This window comes from Petaurus breviceps, unplaced genomic scaffold (genome assembly GCF_028583685.1).
Source record: "Petaurus breviceps papuanus isolate PSGF00001 unplaced genomic scaffold, PetGlider_PUasm1.0 90825, whole genome shotgun sequence".
Classification (NCBI taxonomy): domain Eukaryota; kingdom Metazoa; phylum Chordata; class Mammalia; order Diprotodontia; family Petauridae; genus Petaurus; species Petaurus breviceps.
In genome coordinates, this window is record NW_027187353.1 from 17311838 (window position 1) to 17331394 (window position 19557).

Genomic DNA, 19557 nt, shown 5'->3' on the forward strand with positions numbered 1-19557 from the left:
CTCTCTCTCTCTCTCTCTCTCTCTCTCTCTCTCTCTCTCTCTCTCTCACACACACACACACACACATCATTTCTGCCTTTAAGCTTCTCTGGCTTTCTCCAAGTTTCAGTTAAAATCTCACCTCTTCCTAAAGCCTTTCCCAGTATTCCCCTCTCCCTTCCAAACTGTTCTCATCTTCTCTCTGGGACTATCTTCCATTTTTTGTATGTATAATTTTTGCATGCTGTCTCCCCCCATTAGAATGTGAGTTCCTTGAACACAGGGACTGTATTTTTGTATTTCTTTATGCCCCCAGCACTTAAGACAGCTCCTGGTATATAGCAAGAGCTTAATAGATGCTTGTTGGTCAACTCCAAGTCCATCATTCTATCCATCATGACATATTCATAAATGGGAGGTACTATTTTTCACAAATTAGTTCTGAAGATCTCTTCATTAGACAATCATCAAACTTAATGAACCAAGTCATGATGGTCCAAAGAGGACTGATGGAGTTGGTGTTTATTATAAATGCCACCTTACTTTCCTCCTCAGTCTCTTGCTGGATCTTTATCTAATTCTTACCCATTGAAAGTAGGTGTCCCCCAAGACTCTGTCCTGGTCCCTCTTCTCTTCTTTCTTTATACCACTTTATTTGGTGATCTCATCTGCTCCCATGGATTCAATGATCATTTCCGTGCTGATGATTCTCAAATCTACTTATGTAGTCCTAACCTCTCTGCTGACCTCCAGTCTTGCATTTCTGTCTGCCTACTAAACATCTCAAACTGAATGTCCTGTAGACATCATAAACTCAGTATGTCCAAAAGTCTTTCCTTACAAACTCTCCTCCTTCCAGATTTCCCTATTATTGTCCAGGACACCACTATCCTTCTAGACTCCAGAATCATAACCTAGGTGTCACCCTCATCTCATTCTCTCTTACCCACCATAATCACTCTTTTGGGGAGGTCTGTTGATTTTACGTTTCTCATATCTCTCAAATACACTCCCTTCTCTCCTCTGATACTTCCCCCACCCTGGTGCAGACCCTCATCACCTCATACCTGGACTATTACAATAGCTGTTGGTGGGTCTGCCACTCCAGGCAATCCTCCATTCAACCACCAAAGCGATTTTCCTAAAGAGTAGGATGTAAAAATGTAACTATGTCACATTTTCTACTCAGTAAACTCTAGGAGCTCCCTAGCACTTCTAGGATCAGATTTAAATCCTCCATTTGGTTTCTGAAGCCCTTTATAACCTAGCCTTCCCCTCCCCTCTGCCCCATTCCTTTCTGGTCTTATACTTTACAACTGCCTTCCACTCCACACATACTCTTCAAGATCAGTGACGCTGGCATCCTGGTTGTTCCTCAAATAAGACGCCCCATCTCCTGACTCCTGGCATTTTCCCGGCTGCTCCCATCCCTGGAGTGCTTTCCTTCCTCATCTCTGCCTCCTGGCTTCCTTCAAGTCCCAGTGAAAATCCCCCTGTTATAGGAAACCTTTCTCAACCCCTCCTAATTCTGTGCCTTCCCTCTGTTCATTCTCTCCCATGTACCCTGTCTACAACTCATTTGTGCAGAGCTGTTTGCATGTTGTCTCCCTTAGCAGATTATGAACTCCCTGGGTCAGGGACTATCTTCTGCCTTTGTATCTGCTTAGGCCAGCGCATGGCACATAGTAGGTCCTCAGTAAATGTTTGTTGCCTGCCTGTATAAATATCTAAAGGAACAAAAGAGCCCTGCTTTGCAGGCCCAGCTCTGCTGCTGGCGAGCTTTGGGCAAACCAGAGACTGGATTAATTCTCAGATTCCTTTCAACTCTCAAATTAGATGATTTTCAAGTAAAGCTTCCTTCCTTTTTTTTTTTTAAATTCTCTGTGCCTTATGGTTTTCAGTGAGTTATTCTCCAGAAAATGAAATCTCTTGTCTAGCAGCTTCCATACTTAACAAGCTGATAGAAAGGCAATGAGTCATAGTAAGAGAACCCAAGGGATTAATTATTTCTCTATTAAAGTATGTATCTTAAACAGGCACATAGAGGTAATACAAAGCATTTAAAGCATGACCTAATCATTCATTAGAACCCACATTTAAGAAAATGAGATATAAGCACTTATTCTAGAGGCAGTATGGTATAGTAGTTAGAGGAGGTCAAAAGACCAGGGTCCAAATCTCTCTTCTGGCACATGGGCAAGCCATATGCAGCAACATGCTACAAAATGACCAGTCAGTCAGTCAAAAAACATTTTAGAATCATTATCATCATTCCCTATGTGCCAGTCACTGAGCTAAGCACTGGGGATACAAAGAAAGTCTTTGCCCCTGTCCTTAAGAAGCTTACATTCCAATGGGGAGACAAGAAGTCATTTCAGAGGAAAGAGGAGGGTTGGGAAGGGCATCCTGTGGAAGGCCGACTTGGAGCTGAGTCTAGAAGGAAGCCAGGAGGGGCAGACAGAGAGGGAGAGCATTCCAGGTGCGGGGGTGTGGGGTAGCCAGCAAAACCTGTGGAGTTTGGAGAGGAAGGGTCATGTGTGAAGAAAACAGGCCACTCGGTGCTGCTCCCAGGGGACAAGATGGGGAGCAGAGTGTGAGAAGACTGGAAAGGTAGGAGGCATCAAGTTGTGAAAGGCTTTGAATGCCAAACCACGACTTGGATGTAATAGGGAGCCATTGGAGTTTATTGAGCAAGGGAATAGATTTTAGTAAAATCACCTTGAGAGCTGGGTGGAGATTGGATCGGAGTGGGGAGAGACTGGAGGCCGAGAGACCAGGCAGAAGCCTTCCTCGATAGTCTAAGCAGGAGGTAATGAGGACCAGCACAATGCTAGCAGTTGTGTGAGTGGAGAGGGGACTCAGAGAGATTGATGCTCAGGTAGAAATGACAAGAGAATAGAGATGGGGGGTGAGTACCAGGAAGGAGGCAAGGGCGGCCCCTAGGTTTTGAGCCTGGCTAACTGAGAGGATGATGGTGCCCTGGGCAGCAGTAGGCATATGGAGAAGAGGCAAGAGTTTTGGAGAGAAGGTCATGAGTTGTATTTTGGACATGTTAGGTTTGAGAGAGAGATCCAAGTTGGTGAGATGGATCTGGGAATCATCTGCACAGAGATGATCATTGAAACCCATGGGAGTTGATGAGAGAAGAGAGAGTAGAAAGAGAGAAGAGGCCCCAAGACTTAGGGGGCAGCTAGGATGCCGTAGTGTGCAGAACACTGGGCCTGGGGTCAGGAAGACTTGAGTTCAAATCTAACCTCAGAGATTGATTAGCTGTCTGACACCAGACAGTTAACCTCTGTTTCCTCATCTGTAAAATGGGAATAATAATAGTGCCTGCCTCCTGGGGATCGTTGTGAAGACCGACTGAGATATTTGTAAAAGGTGCTTTGCTATAATAAATGCCCATTTCCTCCCCCTTCTCCCCTTGCCCCGAGCCAGAGTCTTGAAGGCATAACCTGGATGAATTCAGCAAAGGAGACTGAGGTGTGAGAACAGGGAGAAGACCTAGAGAAGAGAGAAGGCAGTGTCAGGGGTCTGAGCCTCCACTGGCATGAATGACTGCCTAACAACCAGGAGCCCAGGGCACCACTGCTGGGGCTGGAGCTCCTGCTTAGAGGCAGAATCTGAGACAGCAACTTTGTGGCCACATTTCAAGCTGGAAAGGGCCCTGGGGGTCACTTAGTCCAACTTCTTATTTATAGTTTTTGGTTTTTCGTTAATTAATTTATTCATTTGTTTCTTTACAAATGAAGGATTCTGAGGCCCCCAGAAGTCTAGTGCCTTGCCCAAGGTCGCACAAGTAGTAAGGGGCAGGGCACAGTCAAGATTTGAACCCAGGCCCTCTCATTTCAGACGCAGGATTCTCTCCATTGCACCGTGATGCCTCCCTATAATTCCAGACAGTTGTGTTAGATGTGAAGGATAAATCATCAACTTGGTGGGGGTGGGGGAGGAAAAAAAGATGGCTTCATGGTAGCATGGTGACATTTGAACTTTTAAAGGATTTGTAGGATTTCAGTGGGGGAGGGCAGAAATGAATCAGTCAAGGATGGCGAAGACAGCTGAGGGTAGGACATTTCAGAGAAGAAGTATCTGGAGTGGGGGAAGGGATGATAGTCTGGTTCTGTCGGTGAAGGTCAGGGCTCTGGCAAAGGCATGGTTTTCAATACAATTTTCATGCCTAAAATCTTCAAAACACCATAGGAATGAACCTTGAAATTCATACATAATCAGCTGTCATTACTTCTAGTATGGGTCCATCCAAGAGGCCACATAGTTGCTTCATGATCAATTAATTTCACAATTTTTGCAATTAGATTTGAAGATGAAATTGTTTTGGTTGGCCCTGTTACCTAGCATAGCTCTAATTTGCCACGTTAGTGTTGGAAGGCAGGTGTCTACAGTTTTGTTCTGGTTTTCAGTAATTTTCAATCAAAATTATTGAAATTATACAACCACTTGGAAATTTCTTCTGGTTAAGGGATAATTTTTAGGACCTGTTTTAGAGAAAGAGAAATGTCTGTTAACTCCAATATTTTTTTTCTTGTCTTGCTTAACTTTTTTATCAACAGTGTAGAGAAAGGTGTAGATGACATGCTTATCAAATGTAATTCTGCAGTTAGAATGAGAGAATCACAGAATTTCAGACTCAGAAGACTCCTCTGTGGCTATCCACTCCATTCATCCTGGAAAAAGAAATCCCTGCAAAAACACACCAATCACACAGCCATCTGGCCTTTGCTCAAAGCCCTTCAGTGAGAGGGGAGCTACTGCCTTCTAAGATACCCTTCCTAGTCTGAATATTCTATTGTTGTGTTGATCAGTCATTCTCCATCCTGTCTGACTCTTCATGACTCCATTTGGGGTTTTCTTGGCAAAGATAGTGGGAGTGGTTTGCCATTTCCTTCTCTGGATCATTTTACAGATGAAGAAACTGAGGCAGCCAGGGTTAAGTGACTTGCCCAGGGTCACACAGCTAGTAAGTATCTGAGGCCAGAGCTGACCCCAGATCTTTCCCATTCTGGGCCTAGCACTTTATGCACGGTACCTCCTAGCTGTTAGGGGCTTCTTTCCTGACCCCAAACTGAAATTTGCCTCTTTTCAGTTTCTATCCATCACTTGGAAGGCTGCTCTCTAGGGCCCCAAAAGATAAATCTTATCCCTTTCCTACACAACAGCCCCTGGGACACTTAAAGCTTAATTATCACGTTGTCCCTGAATTGTCTTTTCTTGAAGTTAAGCTGAAACTTAGTAGATGCTAAATAAATGCTCGTTGGCTTGCCGACCCAGAGTCCCTAGCTCTTTCAGTCCTGATTTTTATCCTTCTGGTTGCCATTCTCTGGATGGTCTCCAGTTTACCTATGTCTATCCTGAGCTATGGTGCCGGGAGCTGGACAAAGTATTTCAGGTGCAGTCTGGCTAAGACAGAGTATAGTGGGACTAGCCACCTTATTATTAAAGGCTATGTGTTTTTTTAAAAAGATTAAATCATGAATCCATTTATTTCTTTAAATACTCTTTTATTTTTAAATTTTGTTTATTTAAGATTTTTTGAGTTCCAAATTCTTTCCTTCCCTCTAACCTGTCCCCCACCCACTGAGAAGGTAAGTAATATAAGATCATGTGGAGTCATGCAACGCATATTTCCATATTAAGCTACACCTCATGTTTACACCAGTTTTTTGGGCTACTGTATCAACAAAAGCCCCCAGATATTTTTCAAATACAAGCAACTGGGTGACTCAGTGAATAAGAGAGCTGGACCCGGAGTCAGGAAGACCTGAATTCAAATCCTACCTTGGACTTTTGTTAGCTATGCAACCCTGGGCAAATCACACAACCTTCTGTTTGCCTCAGTCTTCTCATCAGTAAAATAGAAATAATAATAGCATCTACCTCACAGGGTTGTTGTGGGGATAATATGGGATGATATCTGTAAAGCGCTTTGTGAAGTTGAAAGTGCTGTGTAAATCCTAGCCTTTTCTCTTATTACATAAACCGTCTCACATGGCTCCCACACCTAGTACTTATGAAATTGACATCTGAACCCAATTGGATTTCGTCTTATTAAATTCAACCCAGTGCTACAGACTGTCAAGATATTTTTGGATCAGGATTCAAGCGTCCAATTTGTCCCCTCCTTGGGTCATTTGCAAATTTGCTAAGTGTGCCCTTTATCCTTGATTAAAGACGGGTGTTGGGAATACAACGTGTATGCAGATACAGAGATATAAAGTAACTGTGTAATGGGATGTACTCAAAGGACTGGGCCCTAGCTAGACATACAAAGTACCTGCCAGAGGAAGAGGTTGCCAGTAACCTGGGGAATCAGGAGAAGCTTCGTGTAGGAGGCAGCAGCGTAAAGCTGCTTTGGAGGAAACTTCAAGGTTGGGGTGAGGAGAAAGCCGGTTCCAAATCACGTGTTCAAAGGAGGTACTTGCAAATGATTTTTTTTTGTCTTGCGCTTTTTGGAGGGAGAAGGTAGGGCAATTGGGGTTAAGTGACTTGCCCAAGGTCACAAGGCTAGTTTTTGTGTTAAGTGTCTTGGTCAGATTTGAACTCAGGTCCTCCTGACTCCAGGGCCGGTGCTCTATTCACTGCACCACCTAGCCATTCCTGCAAATGATTTTCTTCCAGTCTTTTTGAAATTCCTGGTGTACTTTCCTGGCCTTAAATGGAATGATATAGTGTGATCAAAAGAGCAGGTCCTGGTTTGGGGTCCTTCCTCTGCTTCTTCCTACCTGAGCCTTGTTTAACCTCACTTGGTCCTGGTTTCCTCCTCTGTAGAATGAGGGGTTGGACTTGTTCCCCTTTCAGCTCAAAATCTCTATTCTGTGACCTTAGAGCTCCTCTCATCCAACCCTCTCATTTTACAAATGAGGAAACTGAGGCCCAGAGAGGTTGAGTGATTTGGCAGCGTTACATACATAAGTAGGTGGCCAAGGCAGAATAGGAACTCAGATCCTTTGCCTCCAAAGGCAGTGCTCTCTCTAATTTACCACTTTAAAATCCTAGGGCTCTGTGACCATGAATACCCGAACAGTGAAATTTATGAAGAAATAGATTTTAAAGAAGGAATTTGAAAGAGTTCTGCTATGATCCCACAGGATATGGATAATTGGAACAAACTGTTGGCATTTTATGGCCCAAAAGAATGCCTGCCCCCTTAATTTGGACCTTCCCATGATCTGAAGATGCCCTCTGTCATCCCTCCTTCTTACCCCTAAGCCCAGGTGAAGTGTTCTCTCCTCTATAAGAGAATTATTGACTAGACCTAAATTTAACACAGCCTACGGTGAGTTTCTTACTGTAAGCATTCTGGGAATTTGACAGGGCCGGATGTCAAATTAAGCTGGCTACACCAGATCAGCTGCCGAGAAACTTCATCCTATAATTCTGGGTAAAAAAAAAAAAATCAATATAAAACATAATGAAAATTCTGAAATACAGGAAACTTCTGCATTCAATTTAAGAGCTCTTAAAAGAGTAAATGCACTTCTTGGTCATGTTGGAAATAAGCTTGATAGATAAATCAAGAGACCTGAGTTTCCTTCCATCAACAGAATGGATGTTTATGGCCTGTTTTTTTTCATGCTATCATTTACATTTAGAGAGCTCTCAAATGACCGCTGGTGGGGAGGAAATTCGGCAGGGAGGTGGGTCTTACCGTTTTCATGTCACGGGCCTTTTGTTGGGCGGGGGAAGCCTCAGAATAATGTTTTTAAATACCTAAAATGAAATGCATGGTATTACAAAGGAAAATAATTACACTGAAACAGTTATCAAATAATTAAAAGTTCATAGACACTGCCCCCCCCAATGTATCCATGGGCTCTAGGTTAAGAACCCTATACTATAGGAGAAAAGTGACCCCAGACTCTCCTGTCTAATGTTTATCTCAAATGACAAGCTCCTTCAGGGCCAGGACTAACCTGCTTTGGTCTCTGTGTGTAGAAGGCACTTAATAAATGCCTCTTGATTTAGTTGGAAGCAGTGTGGTAGAAGGCTAGACTTGGGGTCAGGAAGCCTTGGGCTCGAGTCTCCTCTCAGACACTGTCTCTGTGTGACCCTGGGTAATAGCTGTCTGAGCCTCAGTTTGCTTCTTTGTAGAATGGGGATAGGAACTTCCCAAGGTCATTGTGAGAGTCAATGTTATAAAATGGAATTGAAATCTCTGGGGTCCTACATTACTGCATTTGACTTTCTGACACCCTGTAAAAAGAGATCCTTTAGTTCTTAGAGGATATGGTCACCTTGATATAGTGGCAAGAGTACTGCCACTGAAGTCACAGGATTTGGGTTCAAATCCTGCCTGTGATGCTTAACTGCCTTTATGACTGTAGACCTATCACTTTACCTCCATGGCTTCAATTTACTCATCTGTAAAATGGAAGGATTGGACTAGATGACTTCTAATGTCTCTTCCAATCCTAGGTTGGTGATTTTGTGATCTGATGATTTCTCCCTTCCTCTGCCTATTTTGTTCCTCTACCACAGGGGCCAGAGGCAACTGCTACTGGAACCCATGGACCCAGGGATCTCACCCCTCTTCTCTCTGTCCCCAGACCCGAGTTCATTCCTGTGTACCCAGGTTATTGGTTGGGTAGCCTGAAGCCTTCACTCACCACCCTTTTCTTGAATTTCTCTCTCTAATCCTCATCTCCTTTCATCCGTCTTCCTACCTTTTCTCATATTTCTTCTTTGCCCTCGCCGTGACTTCTAGGCCTCCATCCCTGCCATTCTCTGACCATCTCTCCTGATCTGGTCTCACTTTTCTCCCTCTATAATCTCAACCCTATAATTGACAAATTCAAGGCCACCCTATCCTTCACCTCGGCTCCCTTGTCTGACTGCCCATAATACCTTGCCAGTCCTCCACCCTATTTTGCTCCTCCTCTTCCACTGTGAAGCAAGCCTCCCTTGCCTCTGGAGGAAGCCCAGCAGCCAGGTAGACCGGTCCCCTGTAGACTCACATCACCTAATATCAGCTGAGCTCTCCTTACCACATGGCAACCCTTTTATTCTTCTATCATTGTTTCTTCTCTTTTCTCTTTAAGGCCACCTCTTAGTAGCCTGCCCCAAAGTCTCTTTCTCTGGGTCTATGTATCCCTGTTAGAATGTGCTCTCCATGTGGGCATCTAAGGAATACAGTTAGACACAGTCTACGGACCCAATGTGCCTCATTGTTTATCTGCATTCCACTGAATCCCTCCTCTCATTAACTTCGTCCACCATCCACTCATCTTGTCCAATTCTGATCTGTGTCTTTCTGTGAAGTCTCCATAGTGGAAATCATTGTCCAAGGTCAAATATCTGGGAAGTATCTGAAGTGGGATTTGAACCCAGGCCTTTCCTACTCCAAGTCCAGTGCCCTAGCTAGCTATATGCCATTCTATCTTTGCATCCCCTCATATAATAATGGTGATGATGATAACTGGGTTTTCTAGCATTTTTGTAACGTACAGATTTCTTCCTCACAATGCTGCTGTGAGATAGGCCACACAGGCGTTGTTTTCCCCTTTTACAGATGAGGGAATTGGGGCTCAGAAAAGTTAAGTTCCCCAATAAACATTTATGAAGCACCTAGTAAGTGCCAAGTATTGTGTTAAGGACTGAGGCAAGAGACAATCCCTGCCCTCAAGGGGCTGACATCTAATGTGCCTTGTCCTTGGTCACACCTCTAGGAAGCATCAAGGGTTTGATTTGAACCTAGCTGTCCTGATTCTGAGGTTCTTTCCACAGCATAATGTAAGATTTTGGGTGGTGGTTTTGTTAAAGCTCCTCCTGATCCTGGTATTCTGGCATTTCAGTCCTCCCCACTGAACCTCCTCATGGGACCCCATATCTCTTAATCCTGACATGTCCTTGTAGCGGCAAGCACCCCAGCGTCCCCAGGGTTTGCCGCCACCACAGGTTCTTGGATCTGCTTTGATAAAGGAAAGCAACTCAAAATGGGTTAACAAGCTTACTTTAGTCAGTCAAACATGTATCATTTACCTAGTTCAGGGGAAAAAGGTCAGCACCCTGACTTCAAAGTATACAGGCAGAATTATCAAGACAGAAACAGATCAAGTAGACAGATTTCCGAACTGTCCAACCATTACATCCATACCAAACAACATCTGGGTTTCAAAGCCGGGGGGCTCTGGACAACAGCTAGCCCAAAGTTTCATCAAAACACAGAACACTTCTCAAAGTGAGCCCCAAAACAAAGCTACACATCAGGGCTTATATAGCCTTCTCCTGGCTCAGAGAATGTAACGACCTTATTGACCCACTGGCCAATCAAGAAGTATCTACTGAAAAACAAGCCTCCCACCCCAGGCTCCAGGTGTACTCTAGCCTAGGAGCAGGGAAGATCTTACAAATTTACATTCCCATTACAGTCCTCAGGGCAGAGGGCAGCAGGGGCAGATATCAGTCCTTGGAGATGTGAAGCCCATAGATTGGCAGCTGCTTAAACAGCATGCTTAGGTAAACTGTTTCCCTCAGGCCAACCCAGGCTGAGACAGCTGGAGTTCGTAGGATGGGAATCAAGCCGGACAGCTAGCATAAATCCGCCCCGCCTGAGCTGTGTCCTGCCCTCCTGAGCCAAACACTTTTCTGTAATCAGCAGACCGAGCTCTGAAGGATTCTGCGGTGATGTTAGCAACAATTTCTGCGCTTGGAGCAAACTGCACAAAATACACTTTTAAGACAAACTTACTTGGGAAGGGGAGTCTCTGGGATACTGACCTATGGGCAAGTACTGCAGGGCACTGATGGGGATCAGGAGGAAAATCTGCCTGATGTCTGGTAGCTTCCCATTTAACTAATTATTTTTTGTGCCATAGCATCATAGTTTAGAGCTGAAGATAGATGGTACATTTTACTCTTCTTTTTGGACAGATGAAGAAACCGAGTCACAGACAGAGTTGAGTGACTTGTCCCAAGTCACACAGATAATAAAATGGGGGTAGACCTTAGTTGGTTCTAGACTGTTGAAAGACAGAATATGTTTTCAGGACCCTCTAAGTTTCAGGGCTCTCAGACAAAGCCCCAGCTGCCTTGCCCTAATTATGACTCTGGGACCTCATATTCTCTGAACTATGTAAGTTGTGTGCCTTAGGAAGGTGTGGACTTCTCTAGAAAATTATGAAAGCTGGGCTGCTCCCATTTCACATTTTCATCAAGGACAATAACAGCTAACAGTTAGGTGGCACAGTGGATAGAGCACCAGCCCTGGAGTCAGGAAACCTTGTCTTCCTGAGTTCAAATCTGGTCTCAGACACTCACTTGTTAGGTGACCCTGGGTAAGTCACTTCACCCTGTTGGCCTCAGTTTCCTCATCCATAAAAGAAGCTGGAGAAGGAAATGGCAAACCACTTCAGTATCTCTGCCAAGAAAACCCCAACTGGGGTTGAAAAGAGTCAGACATGACTGAACAGCAACGACAACAACAACCTTTTACATATTGCTTTAAGATTAGCAAAGTACTTTACACATATTATCTCATTTGATCAAGCATACCTTTGAGCCATGAAGCAGCTGGGTGGTGCAGTGGCTAGAGCCCTGGGTCCAGAGCCAGGAAGATCTGAGGCCAGATCTAGTCTGAGACACTTTTCAGCTGAGTTATCCTCATTTGTGAAATGGGAACAATAACAGCACCTACCTCCCGTGTTTGTTGTGAGGGTGAAATAAGATCATTGTAAAGCACTTCGCACAGTGGTGGGTACATAGTAAGCACTTAGGAAATATGTTTCCTCTCTCCCTCCCTTCCTCCTTCTCTCTCTCCCTCCCTTCCTTTCTCCCTCTCTCCTCCCTCCCTCCCTTCCTTCATTCCTCTTTCCCTTCTTCCCTCTCTCCTTCCCTTCCTCCTTCCTTCCCTCCTCCCTCCTTCCCCCCTTCCTTCCTTCTTCCTTCCTTCACTCCCTCCCTTCCTCCTTCCTTCCCTCCTTTCTTCCTTCCTTCCTCCCTTCCTCCCCTCCTTCTTTCCTTCCTCCCTCTCTCCCTCATTTCCTCTCTTCCTTCCTTCTTTCCTTTCCTCCTTTCCTTCTTCCTTTTTTTTTTTTTTTGCTTTTTTTTTGGAGGGCAATTGGGGTTAAATGACTTGCCCAAGGTCACAAACTACTTTTGTGTTAAGTGTCTGAGGCCGGATTTGAACTCGGGTCTTCCTAATTCCAGGGCCGGTGCTCTATTCGCTGTGCCACCTAAGCCGCCCCACCACTGTCATTTTTGAGGAAAATAGAGGGCTATAGAAATATTACTAAATCTATAGTGTGTCATTGTTAACGTCCTACAAACTTCATTTGTGAATGCTGTTTAGATGATGAGAAGCAATGGGGAATAGTAGATAGAAAGCTGGCCTCAGAGTCAGGAAGTCTTGTCTCTGATGTCTATTGACTGTGAGCATGATTTTGGGCAAGTCACTTGTAAGTCAATGCTCCAGGCAAATCTCTAAGACTGTAAATTGAAGAAAAAGTGCTAGTCCACATTGATAGAGGAGCCCTTGGGCCAATGAAATCACAAGTCTAATTCCTATACATTGGGGCAATATGACTTATCTGAGTTTCACACTGAGTTTTACACAAACATTTTTACTTCCACTGTAGTTCACGCTTTCATGGGGGTGATCCCACTGAGGATGAGTTTCTGTTCTAAACCAGTTGCTGCTGGCTGCCCTGCCTCTGTCTAGCAAGGAGACGAGGTGTTTGTTCACTGGGATATCTGGGCTCTATTAGCCCGGTATACTGTCTGCTTTCTATCAGTTAAACATCTGTGGTAAAGGGCGATCATCAAGGTCAATATCTTCTCCTTTTTCAATTTCCCATTTTTCAGCATTTCCAACATGTTTGACTGGGCCAAGTTAAAGCTGTTGTAGTTACAGGCATTGTCATCTTTTCATCTTTATCCTGTCTTTGAAGTTGATGTTGCTTTTTCTCTAGCCAATCTATGGTGTGACTGCAGAAAGACATCGGATCATGATAAGACTGCCATATTATCGGCCTCATTTGTTTATTTTTTAAACAAACTTAATCTATCATGACCACATCAGAGGATATTAATAAGTCATATGACTTGTGTTAGTGTGCTTCTGGAAGTAAGAATACGGATTCTCAGAAGCATCTTCCCCAGGATGAAGAAAATGCTGAAACAGCAACCCCATAGAACTTTCTGGTTAGGGGCAGATAAGTGTGCGTGCCAGCTTTCTGCTGGCAGATGTCCAAGATGCTGTGGCTTTGGCAGCGGTTATAGTATGCATAATCAACTTGACTTCCCTACGGGATGGAAGATACAGTGCTAAGGAGAAAATTGGGGAAGCCGGCTCTTAATTTCTGGAGCTATTCAGCAGAGCTGAATTTATTGAAAATTACACACTGGGCCTCTTTCATTCCAGCTTTGGTTATTTTCCAGGGCTTGCAAATGAATATTGAGTTCAAGGCTATTTTCATTAAATCCTTTCCTCCATCTTGAGTTACTTTTTTAGAATTATGAACTTAATAAACTTTTATACCACTCTCTCTTCCCTCCCCCCCAAAAAAATCCCACACCCACCATCTAACTAGCTGCATGACATAAAGAAAAGAATGCAGATTTGGAGTCAAGGGACCTTGGTTTGAATCCTACCTTGAGCCACTTACCAGCTGTGTGAATATGGACAAGTGTCTTGGTCTGTTTCCTCATGGATAAGATGAGAGTGATAATATATGCGGGCTACCTCACAAGTTGGTTCTGAGGCCTCTACCCTTTGTAAATATTGTGGTATTAAAGAAATTATTTCTGTTTTTCCCCCAAATCTGTTTCTATACTTTTAAAATAGCTTCTTTAAAAATATGTGTGTATGCACATATATATATGTATGTATGCATGTGTTCATATGTGTATATATAAATATATATATATAATATCCTAAGGTTTTTGTTTTTAGTTGGGAATTGTGATTCCATTGGTAAGGGAACTCCCAGAATGGGAATCTACATTCTACAGGTACATGGTCAGCTGCTTGTATGTATACACACACACACACATATAGTCTTAGAGAGTAGCCTGAGGTATCAAGTGGTTATTTAACTACCTGGTGGTCTTGGCCGAGTGCTTAAGTGTCTTGGCTGAGGTCACACATCCAAGATGGGTCAGGGGTAGGATTTGAACCTAGGTCTTCCTGACTTCCTGGCTCCCTGTTCACGATGCCGTCGTGCCTCTCATTCTAAATTACATTTTGGTTAATAATACTACAAACTTTTGTCAAGTGTGAGGACACAGAATGGAGAAGTGAGTCAAGATCCAGACACTGATTTCTTTGTCTTTGTTATTTCAGGGATTTCAGAACCATCCTTTGAGGCGAAATGTGAAGATCGCTTGTTTAAGAACTTGTTTCAAGACTACGAAAAATGGGTTCGTCCCGTGAAACATCTGAATGACAAAATAAAAATAAAGTTTGGCCTTGCAATCTCTCAGTTAGTGGATGTGGTATGTGTTTGTGCAGATTATGGTTCAAAAGCACTGTATGTACATTGTCCCAGGATGATGCTGTCAAGTGGGTAGCATATTGTTAGAGCCCCAGTTTCCCTGTCTGTAAAATGGGAATGAGAGACTGAGCTTGGCTGAGGAGTGGAGCTAGGTCTCCGGCCCACTATACCATGCTGGCTTTTAACATGATGAGGATGATTCTGTCTGAATAGGTCCTTGCATATGTAATACAAGTAACGGTCAATGTTTACAGAGATCTTTGTAGATATCTTCTCATGAAAGCCCCCTGTGGCATATCTTACAGGGGTTTTTAACCCCGTTTTATAGAGGATAAAAATGAGACTCAGATGTTGTGACTCAGCCAGGGTCACATCGCTCGTATTGGAAGTGGGATTCTAACCCAGGTCTTCCTGACTTTAACGCTCATGCTCTACCCACTACGTCAGGCTGTTGATGCACCATAGACAAAACCTGGGGAACTTTTGTTACTGGGGAATTAAACACAGAAAACACCCCCTTCCCTTTCCCCATCCCCATGCTTCTCTGTGCAGAGAATTCCCTACTTTGACTTAGTAAAACTCTTGTTCAGAAGTTCAGAATCATTAAATATTGTTTAATTAATAGAGATACCCTTTCAAACTCACCCTTTCGTCATCCTAGAAAAGTAAGAATTTGTGTTGAATTTCCCCCAGGGACGATCCTTCTATCTGCCTTGATAATGCATTCAAATGCTTGATTCTTCTTGCCTGGAAATTCTTCCTCATGATCTAATTTCCTCACGTCCCCATTTCCAAGAAGTTTTAGTTGTTCTGACTTTAAACCCATCAATCAGCATGTGTTATTGCATGGATAGAACCGTCAATAAGGTGGGGATGGGGTGAGTGGCTACCAAAGATGCTACACAGTGTCTACCCCAAAGAAGCTTGTTATCTAGTTGGGGAGACCCAGCATGTACATACATGAGCCAGAAACAGTATTTACAGATATTATCTCATGAGATCCTCGCACTCACCCTGTGAAGCAGGTGCTATTATTATCCTCATTTCACAGATGAGGGCAGTGAGACAGGAGGAAATTAAGTGACTTTCCCAGGGTCATGTAGCTGGTGAGTGTTAGAGGTGGGAGTTGACTCCAGGTCTAGTCCTCTATCTAAACTCTGTGTGGCCTCATGTAGTAGGTGATGTACACACTAAAAGACTGTGGAAATGTAGAGATGGGAAAGATTGGCGAGTGGTATTTGTCAGGGAAGGCTTCATGGAGGACATGGCATTTGAGCAGCGCCTTGGAAGGACACAAAGAATTTAGGCCACATGACAGAGGGAGGAAGAATGCTGGAAGCAAAGGAATTTCAGCACATGTTGGATGTTGGGGATAGTAGAAACACTGGCCAGGCTAAATCAGCACATACACAGCAGAAGTCAGTCAGCAAGCATTAATTTTTTTTTAATAGTCCTCATTTCTTCTTTTAAAAATATTTATGTTTAGTTTTCAGCATTTACTTCCAAAAGATTTTGAGCTCTAAATTTTCTCTCCATCCCCTCCCCCCTCCCCAAGATGGCATTCAGCAAGCATTTATTAAGCACCTGTTGTTGTTCAGCCATTTTTCAGTCATGTCCAACTCTTTGAGATCCCATTTGGGGTCTGCTTGATAGAGATAGTAGAGTAGTTTGCTATTTCTTTCTTCAGCTCATTTTACAGATGAGGAAACTGAGGCAATCTGGGTGAAGTGACTTGACCAGGGTCACACCACTAGTAAGTGTCTGAGGCCAGATTTGAACTCAGGGACTCAGATGAGTTTTCCTGATTCTAGGCCTGACACTCTATCTACTGCACCACCTAGCTGCCCAGCTATGTGCCAGACACTGGGCTAAGTGCTGAGAATACCAAGAAAGGGAGTCCTTGCCTTCAAGGAGCTCACATTCTAATGAGGGAAAGGTGATAACTAGTGTTCAGGTTGGACCAGAAGAAGGAGAGACTAGAACTGGGAAGTTGATAGACCAGTAAGACTGAGTAGGGTTTGAATGGAATATGAAGGAGGTGGAAGGGTCAGGGTCGTACTGTGGAGAGAGGACCTGAGGCTCAGAGCAGCATGACCCATGTTCAAGTTCTAGTTTGGCCATTTATTAACAGTGTGACCTTTGGCAAGTCACTTCTTCCTGGGTCTCAGAGTCCCCATCTGTGAAACAAGGGGTTGGACTGATTGATCTTTGAAGGTCTTTTCTCTGTGAAGATATTGTCAAAGGTGGCCCCAAGGCCTCACACTGGGTTGACAAGGGAAGACGTTAGCAGAAACAGATGTGTTGGAAGATGTATGATGGTGAAAATGGTCTAGGCCTTGGACATGTCCAGTTGGAAGTGGTGATGGAACCTTCGAGAGGAAATGTCCAGGAGGCAGTGGGAAATAAGAGGCCTGGGAATTTGAGTCTTTAGCATAAAGGCAGCAGTTGGAAGTCTTGAGAACGAAGGTAAACTCTTTAGAAAGACAGAACAGGTATGAGCACACCATTCCTCTACTCCAAAAGCCTTCCATGGTTCCTTGTTGCCTCCAGGAGAAGATGCAAACTTTTGTTTAAGACCCAACCACCTTTGTAACCCCACCTCACTACTTCATCACTACCCTTAAAGCACTCCAGTAAAACTGGAGTATCAGCCTTTCCCCAAACATGGCGTCTGTACACAGTAAGTGCTCAGTCAAAGTTGTGGGTTGAGGGACATCTGGTATGCAAAAAGTCACTTGGAGGTTCAGCTGAGTGAGACCAGAGTTAAAAAGGGTTCTGAATTTCTCTTCCAATATTTCCCCATCTAGATTTTGCTTGTTCGAGGATAGGGGAGGGGGAAAAGCAAGGAGGGAAGGATGAGGGGGTTTGGAGAGTGATGGAGATAGAGACAGAGCTAGGGATAGGGGGAGAAGGAGGGGGAGGTGAAGGAGGGGAGAGGAGGAAAAGGAAGAGAATGAAGAAGGGGAAGAGAGAGGAGGAGGGAGAGACATATAGGCTCTTCTAAAGAAGCAGGGATAGTTTAGCCAAAAAAACAACCCCCCAAACCCAAAATATTACTACGCTCATTGAAAATAGTTTTTCTTTTCATTTCCCTTGTACAGGACGAGAAGAATCAGTTAATGACCACAAACGTGTGGTTGAAACAGGTATGTACAGTACTCCAAGCCCTAGGGAGACACCTCAGTCCTCCATGTGGGTGCCTCTTGAGGGGCCGAAGGGAAGGTCCTGTGGAAGGGTGCCATTTGATGGTTCTGGGTTTGACCGAGGAAGATAAAGGTGAATGAAACTGAGCAATGGCAGTTCCTTATTTTATTTCTGTGGATTTTTTTTTATCACCTTCCCTCTTTTTTATACCTAATCAAGTTTCTGTTTTTTCTTAACCCCCTTCAACAGTTTTCACCACCCAGTGTTCTCTGCTTATTCTCCCTGTGTCTCCCCTCTCTCTTCCTTGTACTCTGGCCCACCCTTCAACTCCCAATAGGTCCTTGGGGGAAAAAGTTAGCTCACAGAACATTTGTAGAATCTCAGAACTTGAAGGTACCTCAGAGTCCTCAGAATCCAGCCTATCCCTGAACAGGACTCCCCTAATGACAAGTGGTCATGCAGCCTCTTCTTAAAGACCTTCGAGTGAAGTGGGATCCATTATGTCCTGAGCCTGAACATTTGGACAGCTCTGATCATTAGGAACATTTTCTTGATATCAAGACTAACTTTGCTTCCCATCCATCGGTTCTCGCTCTGCATTCTGAGATGAAGCCAATCCCCCATCAAGGCAACAGCCCTTCAGATACACTTGCTGCGCCTTCTCTAAACCTTCTCTTCTCCACACTTCTCCACAAATGATCATTGTCGTGCCCTCCAGGTGCCCTTTGTATAGAATGAACTCAAGTCCCTTCCCCATATTGTTTGCCCTGCTCTGGACACTTTCCAGCTTTTCTGTAGGGTCAGGCACTGGGCTGCGAGTTCACTAATGAAGGACATCCCCCCTGTCAGATGCAGGTTGGTACCTTCTTTATATCATCTCGTCTTACAGAGTTGACTCAAGAACCAAGCACCAAGCACCACTTACCTGGGGTCACACAGTCAGAATGGGTCAGAAAGACCCAAATCTTCCTGATTCCAAGACTGACTTTCAGTGTACTCAGTCATGCTTATATACTTCCCACCATGTCTTGCTCCTGCCTCACTCCCCCATCCACGAATCATACTAAGATGTGGGGATAGTTAGAGGATTGCTATGGCCATGGAAAAACTCAGTTGCTTTGAAGGACCCCTGGTTTCCTAGGCATGAATGTTTTCTAGTATAAATTGCAATCTTTCCACACCTTATCCTGTGTAATTTTCACCCCTGTCTTTGTAGAAATTATCTACAGAGGATCTGCCCCATGTGGTGGAGGCCTTTCTCTGGGTCTTTCAATATCCTGAGTGTACCAGAGTTGCATTTGGGCTGGTTATTTGGTATCTCTCCTCCTTGCTCCATGACTAATCTGCCTTCTTTTCCTAACCAACTGTGGGGTCTGGGCTATTTTTAGCACATGTCATTGTTGGTAATGTGGTGTGGCCTACTTATGACCACCAGGTGCCTTTCCATTGTCCATTGAGTTACTTGTCATTTTTATTCTCGAGACATCAGGGAAAGGCTGGGTGTAGTAGTACATACCTGTAGTCCCTGCTGCTAGGGAGACTGAGGCTGGTGGATTGCTTGAGTTTAGGAGTCCTGAACTGCAATTGGGCTAAAGCTGATTGGATGTCTGAACCAAGTGCAGAACTGTGTGGTAAGCCCTGGGAGCGGAAGACCACCAGGCTTTTAGGAGGGGTGAACTGGCCTAGGTTGGAAAAGTGGACTTCCATTCTGATCAGCTTTGGGATTGGATCCAGAAGTGTCCGTTATACTTCCATCCTGGGAAGGAGGGAGGGAGGGAGAGAAAAACGGAATGGGAGAAAAGGACTGACAGATAGAGAGACAGAGAAAGAAAGAGAGGAGACAGAAAGATGGAAAGAGAGAGGGGGAAACATGCGGGGGGGGAGAGAGAGAGAGAAGAGAGGGAAGAAAGAGAAAGAGAGAGGAAGAGGGGGGAGAGAGAGGGGGGGGAGAGAAGAGAGAGAGAGAGAGAGAGAGAGAGAGAGAGAG

At 44.3% G+C, this 19557-nt stretch overlaps 1 protein-coding gene across 3 annotated transcripts in view; it reads left to right on the forward strand.

The window, feature by feature from the left end:
* CHRNA5 (cholinergic receptor nicotinic alpha 5 subunit) overlaps positions 1-19557 on the forward strand; it is a 32706-nt gene that overhangs the window by 4501 nt on the left and 8648 nt on the right. For all 3 annotated transcript variants that reach the window (XM_069071407.1, XM_069071406.1, XM_069071408.1), the window contains 2 exons: positions 14276-14427; positions 17528-17572. In XM_069071407.1, coding sequence (XP_068927508.1) covers positions 14276-14427; positions 17528-17572 — 197 coding nt within the window. The remainder of the gene's footprint in view (positions 1-14275; positions 14428-17527; positions 17573-19557) is intronic.